At 31.0% G+C, this 24,726-nt stretch overlaps 2 protein-coding genes across 7 annotated transcripts in view; one reads left to right on the top strand and one right to left on the bottom strand.

Annotated features, from left to right (window-relative positions):
* The window catches only part of LOC126866628 (RYamide receptor-like), a 369,792-nt gene that overhangs the window by 332,074 nt on the left and 12,992 nt on the right, over positions 1 to 24,726 (bottom strand). The window lies entirely within an intron of this gene.
* LOC126866320 (uncharacterized) overlaps positions 22,808 to 24,726 on the top strand; it is a 28,596-nt gene continuing 26,677 nt past the window's right edge. The window contains exon 1 of one of the 3 annotated variants that reach the window (XM_050619796.1): positions 22,808 to 22,929. Coding sequence is in view for 1 of the 3 variants with exons in the window: in XM_050619768.1 (XP_050475725.1) it covers positions 23,824 to 23,869 (46 nt within the window). In the remaining 2 variants the exon portion in view is untranslated. Of the gene's footprint in view, positions 23,870 to 24,726 lie in introns of all 3 variants that reach the window. The other 2 variants (XM_050619768.1, XM_050619805.1) reach the window with 2 other exon arrangements.

Genomic DNA, 24,726 nt, shown 5'->3' with positions numbered 1-24,726 from the left:
GAACATTTATCTTTGTGAATATATTATGTGTTTTATGAAAAACTTTTTTAAATTTCATTAGCACTGTACTGGAAGCTGATTCTCGTGATTATATTGGTGAAATTCAAAATTAATTCGAAAACGTATATAGATGTTCCTAAAAAGTAATAGACTTACAAAAATGTTTATATGTCATTTAATAAAAATAATTATCCCTCGAATTATTAAATATCCTTCGAAATAATTCCCTTGAGAAGCTATGCACCGCCGGGGGCGATGCTCCCGCTCCTGGCAACGGTGCTGGAATTCTTCTATTGAAACTGCTTTTAGTTGGTTACAACCTTGTTGGCGCTGGCCACAGTTCCAAAATGATGTCCCTCAATATGGCTTTTGATTTTTAAGAAAAGAAAAAGACCATGTGGCCTTAAGTCTGAGAGGTGTGGAGGCTGCGGAACCACAGCAATACGTTTGTTGGCCAAAACTTCATTTACAGAAAGTGCAGTGTAAAATACTACTCGATATGTCACGATTCCATTTCCGTAATGCGTCACTAAAATACACTTTTATAAAACTCGCTGCGAAATCACTCGTGTTAGCTGAATCAAGTTGAAATTAATACTGAAGGCAGGGTAGTGATATTATATCTGAAATAGCATCGCTGTATTGATGTGATGTTGCGGATTCCCGAGAACTGAAATCAATCTCATTACTTTCTAGACACATCTCGTATATGAATTCCAAGATATTCCCTGCAAACGTAATAGAACGTTACTGAAACGTATATGAAACGAGACTGAATGTATATATGTATGTAACGTGAATATGTAGTGGTCTTAAACATACATGTAAATCGTATAATAATTGCTTAAGATGATTTCACTAAACGTAGTTGCTAATATAGTGAACAATTTCACCGTTCAAATAATTTGGTAATCTTTTTAAAATGTATAAATACATACCTTATAATTTACATATACATTTTTTAATTCTTTTCAAATATAATCAGTATTAATCACGATAGTCGTATTTCATTATTGTTATTATTTCTATACTCAGAGGTAGAATCGCAATAGTTATTATTTTATTGAATGGATTAATCTATCACATCGTTCTGAACAATATAAACCTTTATTGCACGCGCTTACAAAAAGTAGGGATAAAAACAAAAAAGCATCTTAAGCCTATCGATTAAATCTATCGATTGTAACTAGGATTATCTTCTAGTTACTATTTCTTATAACTAACGCATCTGCATATAGATGGCGAGCACGAACTTACATTGTCATTTTCAACAATTATAGACTTAATGAAATTTCACAAAATTTTGTATAATACGTAATATTTCTATAAATATTAATTTTATATTTTATACATAAAATTATATTTTAATTTTATATGTTATATTAAATAATATTTCTATAAATATCCACGTATTTTTGTCAGTCACTATATGCTAATAGCAGTGTGCAAATATACTATAGATAGTATGGATAAATATATTTCATAGTTGTGTCATTCACATATGACCTTTATCCACCTAACAGGAACAAAAATCAGATTCTTTAACCTTCAACTTCTTCGAAAACCAATAACCATTCCTACCGTGAAACAAGAAATCAACAATCGAATGCCCATCTTACGATCGTGCAAATTAACAATTACACGTAGTAAATGGCCAAGAACAAAAGTACTCGCAGCGTTATTTCCAGCAAGAATTTCGAGCATTTTTCATTTCCGGCAATTCACGTAGCACGAAGAAAGAACATGTGACGTTTCAAAAGAGGAAAACATAAATATCCTAGGGATGTTTAAAGAGACATCTGGAAAACAATAGATTTCCTACGGTGAATACATACTTAGCTGCATGAACAGAACCGAAATCAAGTTGAAGATCGTGAAGAACCACTCACCGGAAATAACGCGACTGGGTTTCATTTGGGACTTCCACTCGTGACGATTATATTAATATATACCTCGTATTTTTATTATAATTTTTTATCAAAGCTGTAAATATCCTATATTGATATTTGTCCGACTATATTCATAGAATATATTGACAAAATTGAACTGTTAAGACGAAAAGTATCAGTCTCCAGTCTATGCTTATGTAAATGTGTTGCATATATATAGAAGATTATACATGAAGAGACGTGAGAAAAATATACAAATATACAGGTTATTCCATTGGAAGCTTGACACGTGATTATCTCCCAAACTATTTATTATTCCAAGAAATATTTCAAATAAAAATCCGCATAATGTTGTTACAAGGAAATCATGTTCGCCTCAAAGCAAAGTAAATTTTACTTGAAACTTTTTTTGCAATACTGAATAATTTAAGAGATAATTTTATTACGTGTAAAGCTTTAAATGAAACATCCTGTATATAGGCATTTCTGTCTTAATAAAATTCAACTCTAATTTTGTCAAAAAATCTTAGATATGTATATATTTCTGTAATTGAAATATACCCAAGGAAGAATTACCAATGTATTTAGAAAGGAGGATGAAGTGGTAGGACAGAAGAATACTGGCAAGATTCAGATATGAAAACGAGACCAAAGAGAGGGAATACTGGAAAGAGGAGGGGGAAAAAAGATGCAGACTATGTAGAAGGAAAGAAGAAGACCTGAGCCATGTAATAGAAGAATGTGAAATAACGGGAGGACCAAAGGACATAGAAAAAACGCTAAACGAGACTGGAGAAGGTTTAACAGAACTGAAAGCAACAATAGAGAAGAGAAGGGCAAACGACAGGAAGGATGCACAGCAAGGAGGCTAGAGACCAAAGTTGCAATAGTTTTTAGTCATTAGTTGTTAATTTGTAGTTTCTAGTTTTAGTTTTTAGAGATAAAATAATTAAGGAAGTGCAATAGAATAGAGTGGAAAAGAGTGGAGGTAGACATATAAGAAGAGAAATAGACATAAAAGATGTAAAATCGAAAGTTCATGCAAAGCTGAAAAACACGGACTAAGTAATAATAAATAATAAATAAATAATAATATATTTCTGTAATTGCGAAGACAGAAAATGTGAAGCCACTTATTTTAAATGATTTGATAATTCTGTGATAATTGTGTTAGTCCTTGGGTTAGCGTGTACACAAAGTTGTAATCATGATAAAAGAGAAAAGAAGCAAGTGTCCGGATACTACTAAACGGGAGTGCATGGTATTTTCACTCAAAGAATTCCTGGTAGCTGTAATCTTCGAGCAAAAAGCAACCGTTGTTGAATACGCAGTACACTGTTCTCTGCGAGCCGTTCTTCTTCACCTGTTAGCCAACGACATGGAAACTTTCTTCGTGACAATTTGACGTATTCACCAGGGCTACTCGGCTTTTGTTGCCTTTTTAACCGTGCAACACGAGACGCGCTAGCTGCAACTTCGCCGCTCTCGACACGAACTCCAGACTCCAGACGTTCTTTGAAGCTGCCCGGTCGAGCTGCTGTCGAGTGGAAATCCATTGTTTCTTTTTACCACACGTTCTCGTTTTTCGATTTACGAGGGCTGCCGCTCCATTTTTTTATTTTTTTTCCTTTTTTATTTATTTTGCCAGGAACGAGCGACTAGTTGGCGACTGTCCGAGTTCCGGTTGTGTCGTCCTGATAGTTACATATATTCTTAATTTTACATCTCTATTTTTCGCTCGTTGTCAACTTTATTGAAGTCAGTCGTTTGACTTCTAAACTTTTATAGTATATATGTATATTGTAACTGTGTATATGTATATTAACGAATGTAGTATCAATCTAATTATGTATTGTACCTGCGTTCTTAAGTATTAACGTGTTTCGTTTTATTTATTTATTTATAAATTTATTATTATATTATTTAAATATATATTTTATTTATAAATATTAACATATTTACGGATCTAGTGCTAAACGTTATAATACACTCAGACTATTAAACGGTTTATTTGTCATGAACAAAATTATTTTTAAAAGATGACAATTTAGAATATACAGAAGAAATTTGTGAAATTTAATTGCAAGAATTATAGGAGAATAATAAATTTACTATTATATACCGACGCCCACAATTCTTTCATCTGAATTGAAAATAGAAAATCCAGAGGAGTCTCCTAAAAATCTGAACTTAGCTGAGGAATCAGCACATGAAATGCACAAAACCAATTGAAAAAATGTTATTATTCTAATTTTATTATTCATGATTGATGAGACTTTTATTACAACATAGTACAAAATAATACATTAATAGATTATCTATGTCACGAGCTTCCAAACAAGATGATAATCCTAAATATTTGTACAAGATCCTAAAGATCTTTGTATTTCGTCTTATTAAGTGTTCTAATACTTATGAACAAGTATATATACAAGTATAATCAATACATATGTCGGAGATGAGGGAACATTGGGCCTTTCTTTTGGAATTTTGGGAAGATCCCCGATACTTTGGTCTAAACTGTTTATTATAGCTGTACTTGAATAATAGAACTTAGAAGTAGTTGTTGTGATACGATCTGATTATGTTTGCCCGAGATTTGCGACAGTGGGCTTGGGCTCGAGGTGACGCAACTGGTCGCCGAACGTAGCCACGGTCACGGGATGAACGTTTTTACTTAACAGAAGAAGTACCAATATCGAGGGACACGCGCTGTATTAACAAACAAGCCCCGGGCAGGAGCAATGACGGCTCTACGCGGGTCTGCCTAGCAACGGCGCCTGGAATTTTGTCGATATCCCCGGTCAATACGCAATTGACAAATGTGATCGTATCAGTCTTTTATTCTTGTGATCACCTTGGAGAGTTTACACGCATCGTCTTGTCAGTCAGTCAGAAAGATACCGTGCGTCACAGCTAACGTCACTTTGTGTTTCAAAATATATTCTATTGTACAAAGAGTTTTCCCCGTTGACCGTGGATTCGTTATTGAACCTAAGAACATTGTCTTTAACATCTAGAGTGTCTAATCACCACTTTTAATTGTCAAACTCTGTTAAATCAACATTTGTACATATAATTGTAAATATAATCGCCATTGAACAACAACGATGGCTTGTCCTAATGAAGATACGTTACACGCCCTAAGTCGAACGCCAATCCGACATATACAGGGTGGTTGGTAATTGGTGGTACAAGCGGAAAGGGGATGATTCTACGCGAAAAAAGAAGTGGAAAATATAGAATAAAAATTTTTTTTTTTTAATTTTTTCATCGAGACAACGATCTACAGTGAGATCCGTTATAACGAGACGTGATAAAGTGCACGCGTACCGAGCGAAAATTCAAAGTCGATTTTCTCGAAAACAAAGCCTCAAACGAAAAATTTTTATTCTATATTTTCGACTTCTTTTTTCGCGTAGAATCACCCCCTTTCCGTTTGTACCACCAGTTAGCAACCACCCTGTATATAGAAATTCAATATAAGAAACCAGTTTATTTTCCTTCAAAAGAGAGGAAAGTATTGAATTTATAAATGAGCTTTTAAACAGTTTTCTTTTCTTAAGGGTTTCTAAAGATTGTTAAGATTTATCTTCATTCTTCTAAGTATTCTAAGACTTGTGACCTTATGACTTATGTATATAATCAATCAAATTATAAAGCAATAGTTTCCAAAGTATGAACATTATCCAGTCACATAATACATCATGCATAAGAATTCAACTCGAAAGATCAATTTCCTTTTCATAAACAAAACAAAACCAATCAAATACATAATCGACCTAACATTATATATTTAACAGTGCTATAAAACAACAGTTTCAAAGGTAGAAATTATCGAATTAATGGAAACAGCATGGACGACCTATCCGAATCTCATCGAGACGTCATTCGACTGCAAAAATGCCATTACCCGAGGTTGTGCAAGATCGAAGAGCAATGGTAATACGATTCCAGACTCTCGTCATTAAAAGCGAAGAACTCTCGTTTCGCGAACACTTGCTTGCTTGAAAGTTCCGGTAATGGCGACAGCCGTATGGAAATCGTTTGTAGATCGTCCAATAAAGATCTCGGGGAACAAGAAGATATCGGAGAAATTACTCATACATGGGGAAACACATAACTTCAAGCGAAACGCGTGTATTAAAACGGCCTGTAGGAAGCGCTACGGTCTGATTTGCGTAAACGACTCTTCTGAAATGACTAAAGTCCATGACTGTAGGAGCGAGGGGGTAGGAAGTAAACGTTACTCTCGCATTCTACTGTAAACGATGCACCTAAATGAAATTACCCATTAGAAATTAGATCGCAGCTCGAGAGGCGTTCTTCTGCGTCTATGTCCGACCAAAATTTCCACGCTGAAATTAGTATAGTGCGAGTATGTATATACTGACATTTAATATTAAATACATGTATACGTAATACGTAGCGTTTTAGTGGCATTCAGTAAGAAGCGTAATATGTAACTCTGTAGCTATTTCGAGTATGGTACACACGCGGGTGTATTCTGTGAAACGACAAAGGACGTGTAAAGTCAAATAGAATTTTTAGTGGAATGAAAGATTTAATCTTCTTTTACTAGAATGTTTTTGCTACACCGTTCGCATTTATGCATTTACGCGTGTAGAAAATGTAAATGAAAAGGCGAAAATGTAAAGAAGGCACGTAATAATGTATACGTAAAAAATATACGAAATATGCAAAGCAAAACATTTGTGGCGGTACTCGACCACGGAAATTTCCAACGGCTTCGCGACACAAAGCGCTATACCTTCAAAGCGTAATGTACCATCGATATCCCTACGATTCTTTCGCCGAATATTCGGTAGAATGCGTCGCGCACTTCTAATAAACGCGCGCGTAGTGGGGATATCGAGGGGCAACAAAGGAAAGAATCTGTTTGGTTTTGAACCAAAAGAGTCATTCTGCCCCGAGCTGCGAAGTGCGAAAGGTCAAGCGTAGCCAACACAATTAGAGAAACGGGTTATTGACTCCTGAGAGTTCAGCGTTGATCGTTACTTGTTATTAATCGTTGTTAAACGTTAACCGTTGTTAATCGATAATCGTTGTTTGTTGTTAATTGTTAAGAGTTTAATAAACGTTATTGTTGAAAATCAAGGGTATTTCTTGTGGGCACCTCCATCGACGATCACCTCACATTCTTTATGTTTATAGGTAAAACGATTTTTTATTTGGGTTCCCGTTTTCTTTTTTCTTTCGATTATGTCCGTATAAATTTGTATGAGCATCTCATTTTTCACTACTTGACGAGAGTTCATAATAAATAATTCTCCTTTAATCCCACTAAATGCAGGGCAAAATTTATGGATCGCCAGATTTTCCATACAACTTAGTAATTAATCACAGTGCTTGATTTTGTCTGAAATTTAAAAACCAATAATGTGTACTTAAAAAAAACTGTTTACTGCCGATATAATGACATATCCATGAGATGCTATAGTACAATAATAAATGAACGAAACATAAGATTTTCACATTACGTAGCGTTAAACTTGAGCTCTTGTTTCTCTGAATCGAATCTGCAATTCCTTTTAAAGAATAAGAGCATCGTAAACGAGTAACTATAAGTAAAGGTCTTTATAATTTTTTCAGGCAAAGTAGAGGATTTTACAAGATCTTTAAATAAGATATAAAGCAGAAAGAACTTTTAACACGAATGAAACTTTAACGTTGTTTTCGTGGTTTTCAAACTATATACTAAATCCATTTTAGAATGTGGAAAATATAAAAAATGAATGTCATGAAGCTAAAACCTCTTTTTATATAAATACAGAGATTTTTTATACGCTCTCTAAATAATCATTTTGCAGCCAATTTTTAACGCAAAAGAAACCTTTGGGCTATCATGACCTCTGTGATTCTTATTTTAGATTTATTTCAAAAAAGAGAAATAGGATGAAGGGATGTTGAACTAATCTTTTTTGTAGCTGTGGATAGATGGGAGACATTTTAACATAAAAGGAATGTTATTTCTTATCTTTTGTTACTGAGCAAGAGATCAGAATCTGTTGAAAGAAGTACAAGTTTTTCATCGCAAGTTCCAGTTAAATAAATATAAAATATTACTTTCTTTATATGTACCTTATATATTAACTTAGCACAAAATTTATATTTTCGTGTTATTAAATATTTTGTGATAATTGCTCTTCATAGAACAAACATATACATGAGATTTCTATGTATAGTCTTACACAAACTCTATACATGAAATATTTGCAATTGAAAGATCGATTATTTTATAATATATAAACATACAAGAGATTCTCATTTATGTTAGTCATCAATAACTAAGATTAATAGTGTACTACTCATAGCATAAAAGTCTTCTCAAGATCGATGAAGCAAACATATCAAATTATTTTACGTAGTAAATAGTGCCATAATTTTTGTGTAAATTTACATACGTGTTTACGTCCGTAAAAAGTGTGGAAATAAGCTACATAATTTTTACAGAGAAATTGTTGAAGTGCTTTAAAATAATTGACTGAGCTACTTTATACTGTTACACAGACATTGTAAAGAATGAAGTAATAACCTTTGCATTTATAGAGTTAACTAAGATCAATGTTTTATCTATGTATCCAAACAATTAGTAGATAAAATCCCGTGTAATATATCATAGGTAACAACAAGTAAAATCTTAGAACACTGCTAGAGAGCGTGACGCTGTTTGGAGCAGAGGTATGGGGCTGGAACATGGAAGAAAGACTGGATAGAGTACAAAGAAGATATGCGAAATGGATATTAGGCTTAGATACGACAACACGAAATTATATACTGATAGAAGAATGCGAGATAATAGAAATAAAAGAAAAAGCATTAAAAAGAGCAACGAGGTACGAAGAGACAGCTCTAGAATCAAAAAAGGAATTAGTAAAGGAGTGTATAAAGGAAAGAGAGAGAAACTGGGGAAATGGTCATGAAAGGAAAAGAGCAAGAAAGAGAAAGAAGGGACTAGAAGAGGAGAGAAAGGGAGGGGCGCAGATAGAAGCAGGAGAGGAGCAAGAAAGGATGACAGCAGACCAAATTATAGAAGAAAGAAGAAAGAGAGAAGCAGAAGAGAGGGGGAAAAGGATAAGGGAATCCAAGTATAACATACACTACAGAAATATAGCCAAAGAAAAATTATCAAAGTACTTAGAAGGGAGGATGAAGTGGTAGGACAGAAGAATACTGGCAAGATTCAGATGTGGAAACGAGACCAAAGCGAGGGAATACTGGAAAGAAGAGGGGGAAAAAAGACGCAGACTATGCAGAAGGAAAGAAGAAGGCCTGAGACGTGTAATAGAAGAATGTGAAATAACGGGAGGACCAAAGGACATAGAAAAAACGTTAAACGAGACTGGAGAAGGTTTAACAGAACTGAAAGCAATAATAGAGAAGAGAAGGGCAAACGACAGGAAGGAAGCACAGCAAAGGGGCAAAAGCCCAAAGTTGCAATAGTTTTTAGTCATTAGTTGCTAATTTTTAGTTTTTAGAGGTAGAATAAGTAAGGTAGTGCAATAGAATAAAGTGGAAAAGAGTGGAGGTAGACATATAAGAAGAGAAGTAGACATAAGAGATGTAAAACCGAAAGTTCGTGCAAAGCCGAAAGGCACGGACTAAGCAATAATAATAATAATAATAAATAAACAAGTAAAATCTATTATTAATATTTAGTAATCAATTTTTCAAATATAAAAGTTCTCTATAGAATAGAAACGTATCTTCGCATAAAATGTTCCTTCTTTGTTTGTTTTATTACAGAAAATACAATTGCATTTTTATTTATTTTTCAAAAAATTTTACTAACTTTTTACATAATTTACATAATCTTGAAATCCGTTTTCCCAATTCTGGCTTCAAGCTGGAGCAGCCATATAATAAATAGCACGATCGATGTGTTTTCCACATCCGTGAATACGAATACGCGATGTCGTGGATGATATATTTCTCGCTCGGACTCATTGCAAATCACGGCCAATATGAACGACATATTTTGAAATTCAAATATTCTCGCCATTGACTTCTGCCTCTGTCTGAAACGCAGTATATACCAAATACCAATTACGTGAAAGTGAGCGATTACTCTTGATGACCATATTTCTGACAACAAATATTTCCCAACTTTCAATTAAATCGATAATCTGAAATATCGATCACTTCAAATTAAACAAAAATGAAAGAAGATTGTATCAAATGAACGAAAATCCTAAAGTGACTCGTTGTGAAGTCACACTCAAATATGTTGCAGTTTTTGAAATATATCGGTATTTTTAGTTTTATTTAACGTAACATATACTCTAGCCTGTAACTTTATGTAATTACTGTCATGTAAGTAACATGGGTGCTAATGCAACTAAAAAAGACTAAATAAAGAAAAGAAAGAATAAACATAAAACATTCAGAAATGTTTTAAGACTTTGTACATTTTTAATGCATGACATTTAAGAAAAATGTGCTATTTAAGTAATAAATATTTATATAATGTCTTTATTTTTTTTTTATATTAATTCTCTAAGTAACAAGAATGTATAATTTGTCCTCTTAATCTTACTTATTAAATATTTATTACATTTTGAAAAGTATTATATTTTGAAACATCTTTAAATGTTTTTTTCAAATTCAGAAATGTTTTAAGACTTTGTACATTTTTAATGCATGACATTTAAGAAAAATGTGCTATTTAAGTAATAAATATTTATATAATGTTTTTATTTTTTTTTATATTAATTCTCTAAGTAACAAGAATGTATAATTTGTCCTGTTAATCTTATTTATTAAATATTTATTACATTTTGAAAAGTACAATATTTTGAAACATCTTTGAATGTTTTTTTTTCAAATTTAACAATAAAATTTTGAATAATGAATTTTATTCATTTTTACAATTAAATATATCTTCATTCATCCTTTTATTGAAAGACAAAGTCTTCTTTGTAAAATTTTTAATAATTCTTCATCTCTATAAGATGCTTACTTTATCAAATAAAAGTGATATGCTTATAAATATAAAAAAAATATTTGCATCACAAAAATAAAGAAAATTGTCATTTCTTAAAATAATCAGTTTATGAGTATACGTATACTTCATAGTTAAACATTTTTTACTTATCTTATGAAAGTCCAGTATGTTATGATCAAAATTAATACGATAAATATTTAGAATTATTATTTTAACAAGGCCTCAGGACGATATTTAACAAATTATATTTTATAAAAAGCAAATATTATTTTTAAAAAATTATATTTTAAATATTAATTACATTTTAAATATATTAATTTCTATCAATATTATATGTGTATATTAATTATATTTTACACTTTTTAAAATTATAGTTTCCAAAAATTTGGTTAAGGAATCCATTAAATCTTCCATCAAAACCAAAACGACAAAATTGTATTAGTACCATTATGTTATATTGGTTAAAAAGAGCGAGAAAAGCAGGTTACAAAACTTTCCAGGTTTAGACCTTTTAACTCTCAACTAGTCCGCCTAATTTGGACAGACGCGTACAGACGATATTCTTTCAAAAATTGACGGTCCACGGTACTTCTGAACAGAGTTTCTCAAATATTTCGTTCTTCTGGAAACGTTTCAGCTTGGCTACAAGAGAAATAAACAAATTTTTGCGTTAGCAGAAAATTGCATTCCTATCTCGTATGTTGTTGATCATAGAATAAAGAAACGAAAGAATAAATGCTTCCCCCCGTGAAATGCTCTTTTTGGATTATTATTGTATGAAAGAAAGTCATTAGAAATTAAAAAGAAAATCTATATGGATGTAAAAGCGCCAAATCGACACTATTTCCGGTTTTGCTTAATTCGATAACCCCATAAATTGCAGGCAAAAATATTGTTATGTTTTCATTGATCTTATCTTCCTTTGTTTTATTTCTTCCTAATGTAAAATTTTTATATACAGTGACTTGAACGTTAATATTTGGACATTTCATGATTCTTTAATATTATTTAATTTCTCTTTCTCATTTAAGAAAAGTATATATATTAAATAAATAAAATATATGTCTCTTTACGAAATACAATATTTTAATGTATATGTATTTTAATATATATTGAAAAGTTATTAACATATATTAACAAATATATTGAAGATAATTAGAAATTTGTTCTAATACATTAAAGTCTACTAGTTAACTATTTTAAATAGATATATACAAGAATATTTCAAACATTATAGTACCTGAATATTATTGCAAATCACTGTACTGAATTTCTAAATCAATTGTCTTATTTACTTAAAAATATTTTTGGATTATTTATAATTTCAAGGAAGGTTTATTTAGTAAGGTTTGGGGTGGACGAGTGAGTTTTTAAATATTTGGAACTGGTAGAGTTTGAGGATCTCTGAGTTTGAAGAAAACAGGCCAGGTGTGACTACAGTGCGTTGAAAAAGGGTGTCTGCTCGACAGGGACTAACCACACTAACTACGGTACAAAAATGAACAAAACAAAAAGTGGGTCGAAGTCCACTTGAGAATTGAAAATAGACTGTTCTAACTTCAACAATCAAACACTGAGTAGTCACATGGTACTCAACACACTGTTCTTTACAAAGCAGAAGTGGAAGCAGAAAAATATTTGAGATACATTGTATACATCAAAAATATTGTTTACATCGGAGAAGACATCTTAAGATGTTGAATAACAAACATACAAAAAATTACGTGTTGTATATCAGTTGTGAATGTAACGCGGAGAAAATGAGCTACAATTGTATTCCTCTCTTAGGAATTCAAATCTTAGAGGGATAAATATAGCGGAAATGAGTCCACAGTAATACATAGAAAAGGACGAAGAAAATAATGGAGTTGCATAGTACGAAATAAAACGAACACGGAAGGTAGTAATAGTAACTTCAATAGAAAAAGGAGGAATGCAGACTCTTCGAAATACGAACAGGGAAGAAAAGCGAAACAGAGTTAGACTCAGAAGAGAAAGAAAACGAAAATCTGATTGTGGTAAATGCTATTAGGATTGCTAACGGTGGATTGATTGAAAATCATCGACCGAAAACAGTTATAATTTTCTTTAAATACAGCATATTTTTAATATAAAAGTATCATACACTTGGTATTATATCGATATGATGATTTAATTTATCTTGCAAATTTTATAATAATAGTAATTTTATTTATTTTATTCTTTATATATTTATATATTCTATACTTTCATAATAATACTAATAATAACAATTTCATTAGACAAATAAAATATATTTTGACGTAGTAATATTAATGAAAATTTTCTTTACTTTAGTAATTAAGAAGGTGCTGTATATTTATGAATATACGTGCTATATGAATATGAAATACGATACAAATAAAATACATTTTTAAAGTGAAGTATATTCTCTGTAAAAGACGTCCGTGTGCCTGAAATATCCGTTAAATATCATGGTAGATAATTTCCAAACGTTTCCAAACACGATCAGCTGTTAAAATAAATTATAATGGATGCAACGTAGAATAAGGTAACACGTGTATAGTAAACGTTTGCAATATCCCTCGGTAAGATTAGGCTTTTGATATGTATTAATTTGATATTATTTGATATTATTATATATATTATTGTAAATATATTATTATTGTATTGTATTGTATTATTATTGTATTGCATTATATTGTATTTGATATTAATTTATATGTATTAGGCTTTTGATATGGCATTATACATTTATATAGGGTGGTTGGTAACTGGTGGTGCAAGCGTAAGGGGGGTGATTCTACGCGAAAAAAGAAGTCGAAAATATAGAATAAAAATTTTTTTTTTAATTTTTCCATCGAGACAACGATCTACAGTGAGATTCGTTATAACGAGACGCGATGAAGTGCACGCGTACCGAGCGAAAATTCAAAGTCGATTTTCTCGAAAACAAAGCCTCGAACGAAAAATTTTTATTCTATATTTTCGACTTCTTTTTTCGCGTAAAATCACCCTCTTTCCGCTTGTACCACCAGTTACCAACCACCCTATATATCAGTCTTAGAGAGATTTGGCATAGCTCACAACGTTTTGAAAAAAAATTTGCTAAAAAAGCTTGCACGAAAGAAATTATCAGATTTCTACAAGCTAATTATAAGAATATTCCTCAAGCTACTCTTAAAAAAATTTTTTTTTGTTAACTGATAATAAGTAATTTCTAAATAACATTGCAAACTTTTGTAATAAGATATATATGTACCTTAATCCCTAGCAAATTATTATTTTATCAATGTAAATTTCAATTATTTCATAAAATTCAATAATATCAAGAATGAACTAATTTAAAATGTACTTAGTTAAAGAAGATTTATAGAATTATAAAATTAAGTACGTAGATAAATTAAAAGGCAAATTAAAACGCAAATTAAAAATCTATTGAATAAAAAGTGTTAAACAAAATATTTGCAAGATTAAAAAAGAAATAAAGTAAAATATACATTACATGTTATTACACATTATGTACAATATGTATATTTTTTCTCTTTTTTTATTATTTAATTTGTGCTTTACAATTTGTCCAACTGGACATCTGGTAAATACAATATGTATATGTTACTCTGTTCTGGCGAGGAAGTTAGTACTTTTCCTTGAAAGTCTCGCGGAAATCCCACCCGCTTAGTTAGTTTTATTTAGCCTAGAACCATTAAGTAGCCGTGGGTCGAAAATTCTGACTTCTACAGCACGTGTTAACTCTACGGGGTGCATAATGATACGTTTCAAGACATTCTGTACTTTCGTTAGAAAAACGGAAACAAGGAAAAGGACAAATATATAAATCAGGCACCCTTATTTTTAATATTTTGTATGTACGTTTTTTCGACCATTTGATGTAACTCATTTTATTTCCAAATCGTTAATTAATATTAAGATATATATTTATTTTTCATTTTTTTTATTGTTAATTCTAGCTCCAAAGACCATACATGGACTTGGTTTATATAACCGTTTTTCTTATCGCTCACTCCTTCTCGTCACGTCATCCCCAAACGTATAAATCTATAAAAAGCATACCTATACTATATATAGGTGCATATAACCTATGCCTATCCTATTTCATAGGCATTTCCTACAACTAATATTAATATTTTGTTTATGATATTCAAACAATTAATAAATAATATCCCTCATAAACCCTCATACCTCATAATAGATAATAATAATAAGATCTATTTTTTAATAATGATAGATAAAGTTTCCCAGAAAAGACATGTATTTACCAAATGTAAAGTACAAATTAAATAATAAAAAAAAAAAAAAAAGAACAGACATTTTACACGTAATATACGTTACTACGTCACTCGTCAAAATAAAAAATACTCAAAATGCTATAGAATACGAATACCTTAATAATCAGCTAATTTATGCTAGTCAGAATTCATTATATTATGCAAGCACAGTAAGTAGTTTGTCAGAATCCACCATTTAGTTTTAATACTTTTTAATTAATTTATGTTATTGAATTCTGTTTTCTAACGTTATGATTATAAAAGGGAATTCCAAAAATTTCGTTAATATTTCCATGGCTATTTCTTCTCCCTTTTGCATTTTACAATTTTATGAACTTCCGAAGAAACCGAGGTATCTATAGCATTATAGTAAATTATCTCTTTTCAAATCACAAAAATGTTGCTTATGTCTCCTGTTTGTATAGTAAACTTCTGTAAGATTACATTAATATTCCAATATACGTTTCACATCTTGATAAAACAATATATAATTTACTTTACACTTCTCAACAATGTTCTCATTTGTATAACCTTTATGCATTATTTCTCTGTTTGGCCGCTAATGGAGTGATCTGGTAACTTGTGACTTGTACAATGTTGCCAATAATATTAGTTTCGCTAGTAATATTATCATTAGTAACATTAATATTGCTAGTGAAATTTTACAAGTTAGCATGCAACGCTAATAAATTCTCTTGCATAATAGCATTAGATTTGGCAATGAGGCAAATAAAGATCAGTAAATTTTACAAATTACAATTCAGCTAATTTGACTTCTCCATTTCATGTAAAATTGTAAGATTATAAAATAGAAGTTTAGAACGTGTTATAACTTCTCAATTCACTATATCATTAATTGATAAATCATTGTGCACGGCGGTATAGTATTTAATATAGTATTTATAATATTAATAATTAAGAATATAAAATAACAATACATAATAATTATAACATAAATATTCCTTCCATTTCATGGTCTTACTCAATTCACAAATTCTATTTCTTTCCATAAGTAAAATCAAATTCTTATTTCTTATTTGTTTCTATACTTCGAGCGGTGCATTGTTCAGCGACCAGAAAGTGTCGCCGGACGTGAGGTAAGAAATTTTCAAAGACAATATGTTTTCTATAAAACAAGTAGCGAGACTTTATAGAATCTGCACAGAATAAGCATCCGGCGCGAAGGAAGACAGTTGCTCTTGCGACTCGGTTGTTTACAACGGAAGGATGGTACGTGCGTCCCTGGGCTTTGGCCAAATGTCTTTATTACCTCACTGTTCTTACAGGCCGCAAATACGGCAAAAGTAACTTTTCCTTACGTTAGTTCAAACGTAAGATATATGAACATGGAGCTCAAAGGATATGTTAAAAAAGAACCATAAAGACGAAGAAACTACAGTTACATTGTTACTTACGCTTATGTCAGCCGAGAAAAGTTAAAGGAAAAATTTAGTAACCATCAAATTATTACAGTTTTTCTTTCGCAGCACAACATCTACAAAGTAACATAAGGGATTTATTTCCAGAGAACGTCATATATCAGTAGATAATTTACGGAACTTGTATTTTTATTGCTAAGGACGCAGCCTTAAGAATAATTGTGCACGTATTGTACACCAGTAACCTGTATCTAAAGTTCAGTCAGTTTATGAACTATTCGTAGTGCTTAAATTCTGGTACGAAGGCGTGCAGGGATATTGAAAGAAAGAAGTAACATTTTTCTTCTTTTTTCATTTTTTCAGGGCAAAACTAAGGTTTCTTTTAGAGGTAAAACTATTTTTGTATTTCTGTATTTAAAAGAGTACTACAGATTATACATATATGTACATATAATATACATATGTATATGCATATAAAAATACACCAAAATTTCTATTATTCATTTTTCCACAGAAATACAATAATTACTGTACACTGAATGCAATAATTCTTTTCTTTTAATAGATAATAAAGAAAGTTTATTCAAGAATGATTAATATAGTTACAATTATTATATAAGAAGTTTGGGATGTTGAATGAGCAAAGTAATATTTTATAGTATGTAAAAGTAAAATTATTTTCATAAGTCTATGACCAAATGTAATTGCATAGATAATTGAATATAATACTTTTAATGTGAATTTACGTATACCTTGTTAACTTTATCACAATATTTACCACATAATTTTATCTGAATCTTGGAGAATCTAGCATATTTATAAAAAATGCTAATAATTGCAGAAGAGTTAAGATAACCTGGATATATTAAGTTATTATTGTATGAGTAATTAAAAATTAGTGTTATAAAAGGTTTTAAATTTTATTATATAGAGTAATTACAGCTGGATTATTTATAATTCTTCATGAGTAAATAAGAAAAAAGTATAAAATATAAATAAAATCTTTTTGAGGTTTATTTTTCAAGGAAATCCAGTTAAAAATTGCAAATGTATGCAGTTATAGTTAAAATACAATAAAATACGGTTTATCAAGCGGCACATAACATTGTGATGTATAATGGACATACATCGTACATATAAATACATATATGTGTATATAATATACATGCATATATGTATGTATTTAGAGACCTACGCAACGTTCATACTTCTGAATTTACACAAAATACGTTGTCGACAATATGTTATTGCGCCAATTACAGAATTGTTAAAACAAAGTGTATATGCATATTTTTCACTTGCATTATTTATCATGCGTAATATTTTGCGCTAATTGATTCAAATTTTCAGTATCTCTATTGTAAGCTACGGTTTTAAGATGAATTTACAAATAAAAATCAAGTGACATAAAATATGAAAATTTTCAGAGCCAAGTAATTATTTCTCCACAGCTAATTCAATATTTTAATATTGTTCATTAAGAAAGTTACTTTTACATACTTTCTAGTTGAAGCATTCTAGGTGAAGCACCGTCATGTTAAAAACATTCTCGAAGTCGAGTAGCATAAATCTTAAGTGCATACATATGTCGGAGGCAGGTTGGCATTTTGGGGCGTTCGATGAACCTCTACTTACTTTACCGTCGCGAATGTAACCAATCTCTATCAGTACGAATGTGGACACTACCAGAGGCTACGAGTAATGGTAAGAGGATGGTCAAGATGATGGTGACAACGAATTCAGGTTCGATAACGAATCCACGGTCCACGGGAGGACTAGTATCAACGTGCTACTGGATTCGGGTAACTTCCCGATAACTCAATCGGCAATTCGTCCAACGACTCACTAACCAACTGACTAACTCTAACTCTCATTCTAACTCTCTCAATCCAAAAGAGGCTGCCCTTATATACTCCTGTCCCCGCTTCTCGGGTTAATCTTTGTTTTAAGGAGAGCCATATCATTTCATTTCATCCTTCTCATCATCATTTCATCGATCATTTCATACCTCTGTCAGGTACATGTCCCTCCCGTGACAGTGGCTACGTCCGGTGACCTGCCATGTCACTTCGAGCCCAAACCCATCGTCATAAAGTCAGATTGGAACATTAAGACTATTTCTTATTTTTATTACATAAGGGCGGCTATAGTAAAAGTCTGGACTAGTGTATTGGAGTTTTCCCAACATTCCGGACGGGAAATCCCGCTGTCTTTCTCTCTCCGACACATATATAATGAACTTAAAATTTGAATTTTTTAAAAAAGCAAAAATCCAACGGAAAAACGGGACTCTACATCCTTCTCGTATCTTTTCATAAAGGATTACCTCATAGCAGTTTATAAGTATGTGACGTCAAGCAGTTAATTTGAATTGCTTTAAATTAATTTGTTACTTTTAGAATAAGCGCAAAGTATTTGTTGGAAAAATGAATTTCTCAATAAATTTATATTATTTTGCAATCCATAAAATAAGTAGAAAACTTGTCATTAAGAATGTCGTACAAAATTGATTACAATAAATTTAATAATGTAAAATTTTATAAGCATTCTTTGAATTCAAGCCTCACTTTTAATAAAATATGTAAGACGACTGAATTTATTTAATAGACAAGGTCATTCATAAAATAAAATTTACAATATTAATAATGACAAAATTTCAAACTAATTATAGAATAACTTCAAAAAATTGTAAATTACTCATTAGAATATTATGTGTTGTTAGTTAATAATTATAATAGGAACAAAATTACATAAATTGTTTGATTTATTAAAAATGACTATCATTAACTTCAGTTGCATAAAATTTAACATTTCTTTTGAACAATATACAGAGTGGTTGGTAACTGGGTGGGGAAAAAAGAAGTCGAAAATATAGAATAAAAATTTTTCGTTTGAGGCTTTGTTTTCGAGAAAATCGACTTTGAATTGTCGCTCGGTACGCGTGCGGTACGTTATAACGGATCTCACTGTAGATCGTTGTCTCGATGAAAAAATTAAAAAAAAAAAAAATTTTATTCTACATTTTCGACTTTTTTTCGCGTAGAATCACTCCCTTTCCGCTTGTACCACCAGTTACCAACCACCCTGTATATTATTCACCAATTTTTAATTGATACTTCTTTCCTTAATGGATGACAAAATACAGTGAAAAATATAGTGAAAAATATAGTAAGCAACGATTGTGTTTAAGTTATTCAAACAGTCTTCATAAATAATTCGTTTAAAACTCTACTGCACCCACCTTTCTTTGATCCCGAAAAGCTGCTGGTTAAAAGATAAAAGATCCAACACACCGTAGCACAACTTTATAAAAGTTTTTGTCATATTTCTTCTTCAAGATATACATATGGTGAACCACGTATCAAGAACTTTACGTGAAATCGTACAGCCTTCGATGCTTTCCAAGAAAATATGTAATTTGAAACGTATTCGATGATTTATCGTGTACGTTGTATTTCATCCTATTCCGTAGTTCTTTGGAACTCTTCGGATAATATTTGTATTATCTTTATATAAGATGTCTTCGAAGTAAGAAGTACCTTTATTTTGAAATTTTACGTATAACAATTTAAGAATCTACAACGTCTCTACAACTTGAAATTTTATACATTTAGTTCTTAAATATATAGATTTAATTCAAATCATAATAAATATATTAAAATTGAAAAAGTAATATTTTTTTATTATTTCTTAAATCATAATGTTAGAAATTTAATGTAATGTAGATAGTTAATATTTATTTTAACTCCATTCAAAAAGAAATTTGCCAAGTAATATTTACACATGAATAACATACGTAAACGCATATCTATAAATCGAAGAATTATATGTTACTAATATATTTCAGTTTTCCGTAATAAAATTTCTTATTATAATCCTCTTTTTTATAATAAATCTCAAATAAAAAGACTTTTAGAAATACAACTACATCTTAATTTGTAATACATATATTACCTACGGAATAATGCTTATTTATTTAAAATGTAAAAGTATAATATGCCCCAAACCTATTCTATTTTCCATTATACGTATAATTCTCTAGAACGTTCTCAACAATATCTGCATTATCTCCATATAAAATCGCGGAGAAACATATTTCCAGCGAGCCACCACTTGATCTTACTGGCGGAAATATCCGATGAAACCTTCTTCCCTCTCTTTCGCATCTAGATTAGTAAATAATCTTCTCCACTTCGTTTTTATAGCCAATCGTATCACTTGTTCCTTTCTTGTAGTCATGCATATAGTACTATACCCGTAAGTAGAACAAAGATAGGAAAAAGACATCGAAAAAGGTACCAATAAAGAAGTACAATCGAAGTCCAAGTATCAGCTTGTACAGCTGGGCACAATGTTCGTATTACACAACGTAAATATTCGGCTTGAAACAAACGGCAACTATTTAAAGCAGACTACGAAATCGTATTTCAAGGATCGCCAACGCCGCTGGCGTATGATTGTTTTAAACCCAAAATAGAAATTTCACCATGTAAATATGCTGTAGACACGTAAATAGATATTTATATGCGTATATATATATATAGATATGTATACATAACTATGTATATATAAATAGCGTTTACTTTTGTCTTCTGCAATACATTTTTATAATGCCTTGGAATTAACACATTTTCTCATGACATAACCTAATTCGATCACACATTTGGAATTATTGCATTTCAGTAATTTTCATATTTTTAGATGAATAAAATTTGTAAACTAATAAAATGGAGAGGAATGTACGTATATTTACGCGTATATATCATAATTACGATTTACCGATGTGTTAATCATAAATGTTCTTCGCAACATAGAATTTCCATACTTCTGCTCATATTTTCATCATTTCTATGCATACGACAGGTATCACAGAAGCAGTCGTTTGTGCAGAAATACGTATTATTACACACGAGTGCACGAGTGTTTGACCACTGATGCATTTCCATTGTTCACATTACATTATTGCTGCAAAGTTCAATCGAGATATTTTCGAAACAGAAATTGACAATAACATTTAACATTTACGTACAATTAAAGAAAACATTAAAAGTTACTTATCTAAAACGATTAATTGTTAATAATGAATATTATTAAAAAATTATAATTAGGGTCTTAAATGCTTTATTAGAAAATTATAACAAAAATACAGAAATTATACATTATAAATGACAAAATGACTGGATTGTTTTTCGATCGATTGATGTTTACTGAAGTTCTTGCTCAAAATGTCATCCGTTCTTGTAAATACAACACTGACAACATTTTTGTGCAGAATCAAACAAACAACCAGTCATTTATGATTTTGATACTCTTGTTATAACTTCGTAATAAAACATTTACAACCCTATGTTTATATAACATCTTTTTCTTATTTCTAATCATAGAATATGCTGACACCGTTTGATGGAATCAAGATGAAACAGGCTGTGCATTTAATTCTAGTAATAATAACTAAATCTAAATTGGCGAAATAGTTTCTTTGAACTACTTTTTAAATTATAATATTGCAAATTTAATTCAATTTAGATATGAAGTTTTTTTTAAATAGAACAAAAATTAAATTTTCATTATTATTAGACTTAAAGCGAAAAGGTTGATATTAATTTCATTATTATCTAAAAAAATCTTTCTCCTTAAGTAATATTAATACATCTAAAGTAAACATATATAAACAAATGATATCTTACTAATATATTTTAGTCTCTTTTCTTTTGTAACAAGAGTTCTTGTTACGATGCTCATTTTCATAATAAATATAAAATTAAAAGCTATTATATTATTTTACTACATACATATTGTACATAAGTATGTACATATATATGTAGATATAGAACGATGTTTAATTACCTAGTTAAAATGTAAAAATTCACAAGGCGATAGTCTAATTGAAACCTTGTTACATAAATTATAAATGTATTTCCATTGCCTTGAAAAAAAGGATTGCATTCTTAAAGCAAAGAAATCCTACTTTACATTGATATAAGTTTAACCTGATCCGAACCATTTACGCTATAGCTCCATCTCTGTTTATCTCTCTAAATAACGTGTATATAAATCCTACGATTTCGTAACGAAATATTCTTTCTATCGCACGCGACAAAGTGAGTCAATAGCAAGCGCAAACAGAAAAATATTAAAAAGAAGACAAGTGCACGGAACAAACAGATAAGTTGGTGACAATCAGGGAAGCATTCCATTTTTCTTACTCATCGTAGTATGTTACTAAGCTTTTGGTCGCCACTATCCAATGAGCGTGAGAAACACTGGCACAATACATATGAAGGCGTATCATTATACACGTTGCGTTTGTTTGGAAGCAATTGCGAGTCGTGACTAACAGACAGTGACGAATATTGGACTCCTCGGGAAAGAAACAGTCGATCGATGGCCGTGTGTTCAAAAAGGTCCGATCAAACCGTTATTTGTCGGTGAGTATCTTTCAAGTGGTGAACGGGTTCCATTGTGATAAAAACAGCAAGCGAGCTCTCTTACGTTAAGTCTTGGTATTAGTAGCCCTGAGCGACTTATACCGCGAGTTCTGTGTGAGTTAATTACCAAAGTAGTGTATTCGTGGAATGAGATACGAATGATATTAAGCTTAGTGTACGTGTGAATCTGTTGATCGATATCACGAACTCGATACTTCTGCTCATTTCACATTGCACAAACTTCTATTCTATGCCGTGATTCCACGCATATGTATATACGAGTCGCGGTTTTTGTTCCCGGATCATGCTTATATTACGTATAAAATTGCATTCCCAACAAGACCTAACCTCTTTCTAAGAAATATCGTGGCCACTCGGAGCAACGTTATCGATTCGGAACACGTTGATTCTGATCACGTCGGCGAAACAAAACGAACGAACTCGCGAGAACATCGATTGGTTTCTCCGGTATCGAACTGCAAGTTGTAATTGTCCGACAACTGTTATATCTCCTTTAAGCGGCAAATGACCTTCAAACGAGTAAAGCTCTTTAAGACCTTTTCTGATGTGTGAGGTAGTCTGAACCGACAACATCGATTATCTACAAGCTATCAGTGAACTTCGTGGAAAAACTGTCGCAACCAAAAAATGTCGTCCAAAATAGTTACAAACGAGAAAGTGATTTTACGAAAGAAAAAATGTAAAATGAAAACAAATGGATCGACTGCGATAACGTGACAAGCAGCGATGTAGTATACAGTGGCGTGGTGGATATTTAGAGGAGAAAGTCATTATAAGCCGAAGCAAATATCGACTGTAAATATCGATTGTATGTCACCGTGTGTACGATGTGTCAATGTGTGAAGTGTGTATTTGAGGTTAGATCACCCATTGATGGACCACGTGCGGCTATATGTGCATGGCGCCAATTTTAAAAATGGTGAGTCCACTAATGTTACTTTTAACTAAAATTTTTATTAATTAAATTAACAAAACGCATGGATCTATCTAAATTAATATATTTTACATTATTATTAATTCATTTACCGATTTATGATCTCTGTACTAAAATAATGTTAAAAGTAGATATAAGAATTTAAAACTAAAGCTTCTCAATGCTAGAAAGGATAAATGAGGTAAATAATAAATAATAATAAATACTAAAAGAATATTATAGAATTATAAAATATTGATCTACATTTATATCGTTTATTTTGAATATATATTTTAAATATTGCGTTATCTTACATATTTTGCAACATGTGATTTATATATAAAAAAATTAGTTATTGAAAAGCAATATAGTTCAAATCTTTTCTGCATAAATTCGAAAGAATAGAATTAATATACTGTTCACAAATTTGATATGCAATCAATGAACAGTGAAAGGTAATGAAGCGGAAGAAACATCAAGGCGCTGGAACATTTCATCGTTTTATAGTAAATGTGATGTGAAATTGAAGAATCGGTATATGTATCTATTTACATATGTAGCTCATGTGGCACTCAAATATCTATATGGAGTTCTTTATGTCGTTGGCCATTTAAATAAGGTTGACTTAAAAAGTACAAAGAAGCAAGAGTTACGAGATGTGACACGATCAGAAACTTTATACATACTGGAATATGAACAGACTTGTATGAAATTCTATCGGTTTAAGTTTACATCGAATTCGTCAAATTTATTAGATAAACAGATTGTATAGAATAATATAGTAGACTCACAAACATACCACTTTTTAAAAATATATGATTATTTGTTATAATAAATTATTTTAAAAAAGATAAAAATGATGG

Source organism: Bombus huntii, chromosome 1 (assembly GCF_024542735.1).
Source record: "Bombus huntii isolate Logan2020A chromosome 1, iyBomHunt1.1, whole genome shotgun sequence".
Taxonomy (NCBI): Eukaryota; Metazoa; Arthropoda; class Insecta; order Hymenoptera; family Apidae; genus Bombus; species Bombus huntii.
Note: the sequence above shows the minus strand (reverse complement) of the source record. Positions and strands in the feature narration are given on the sequence as shown.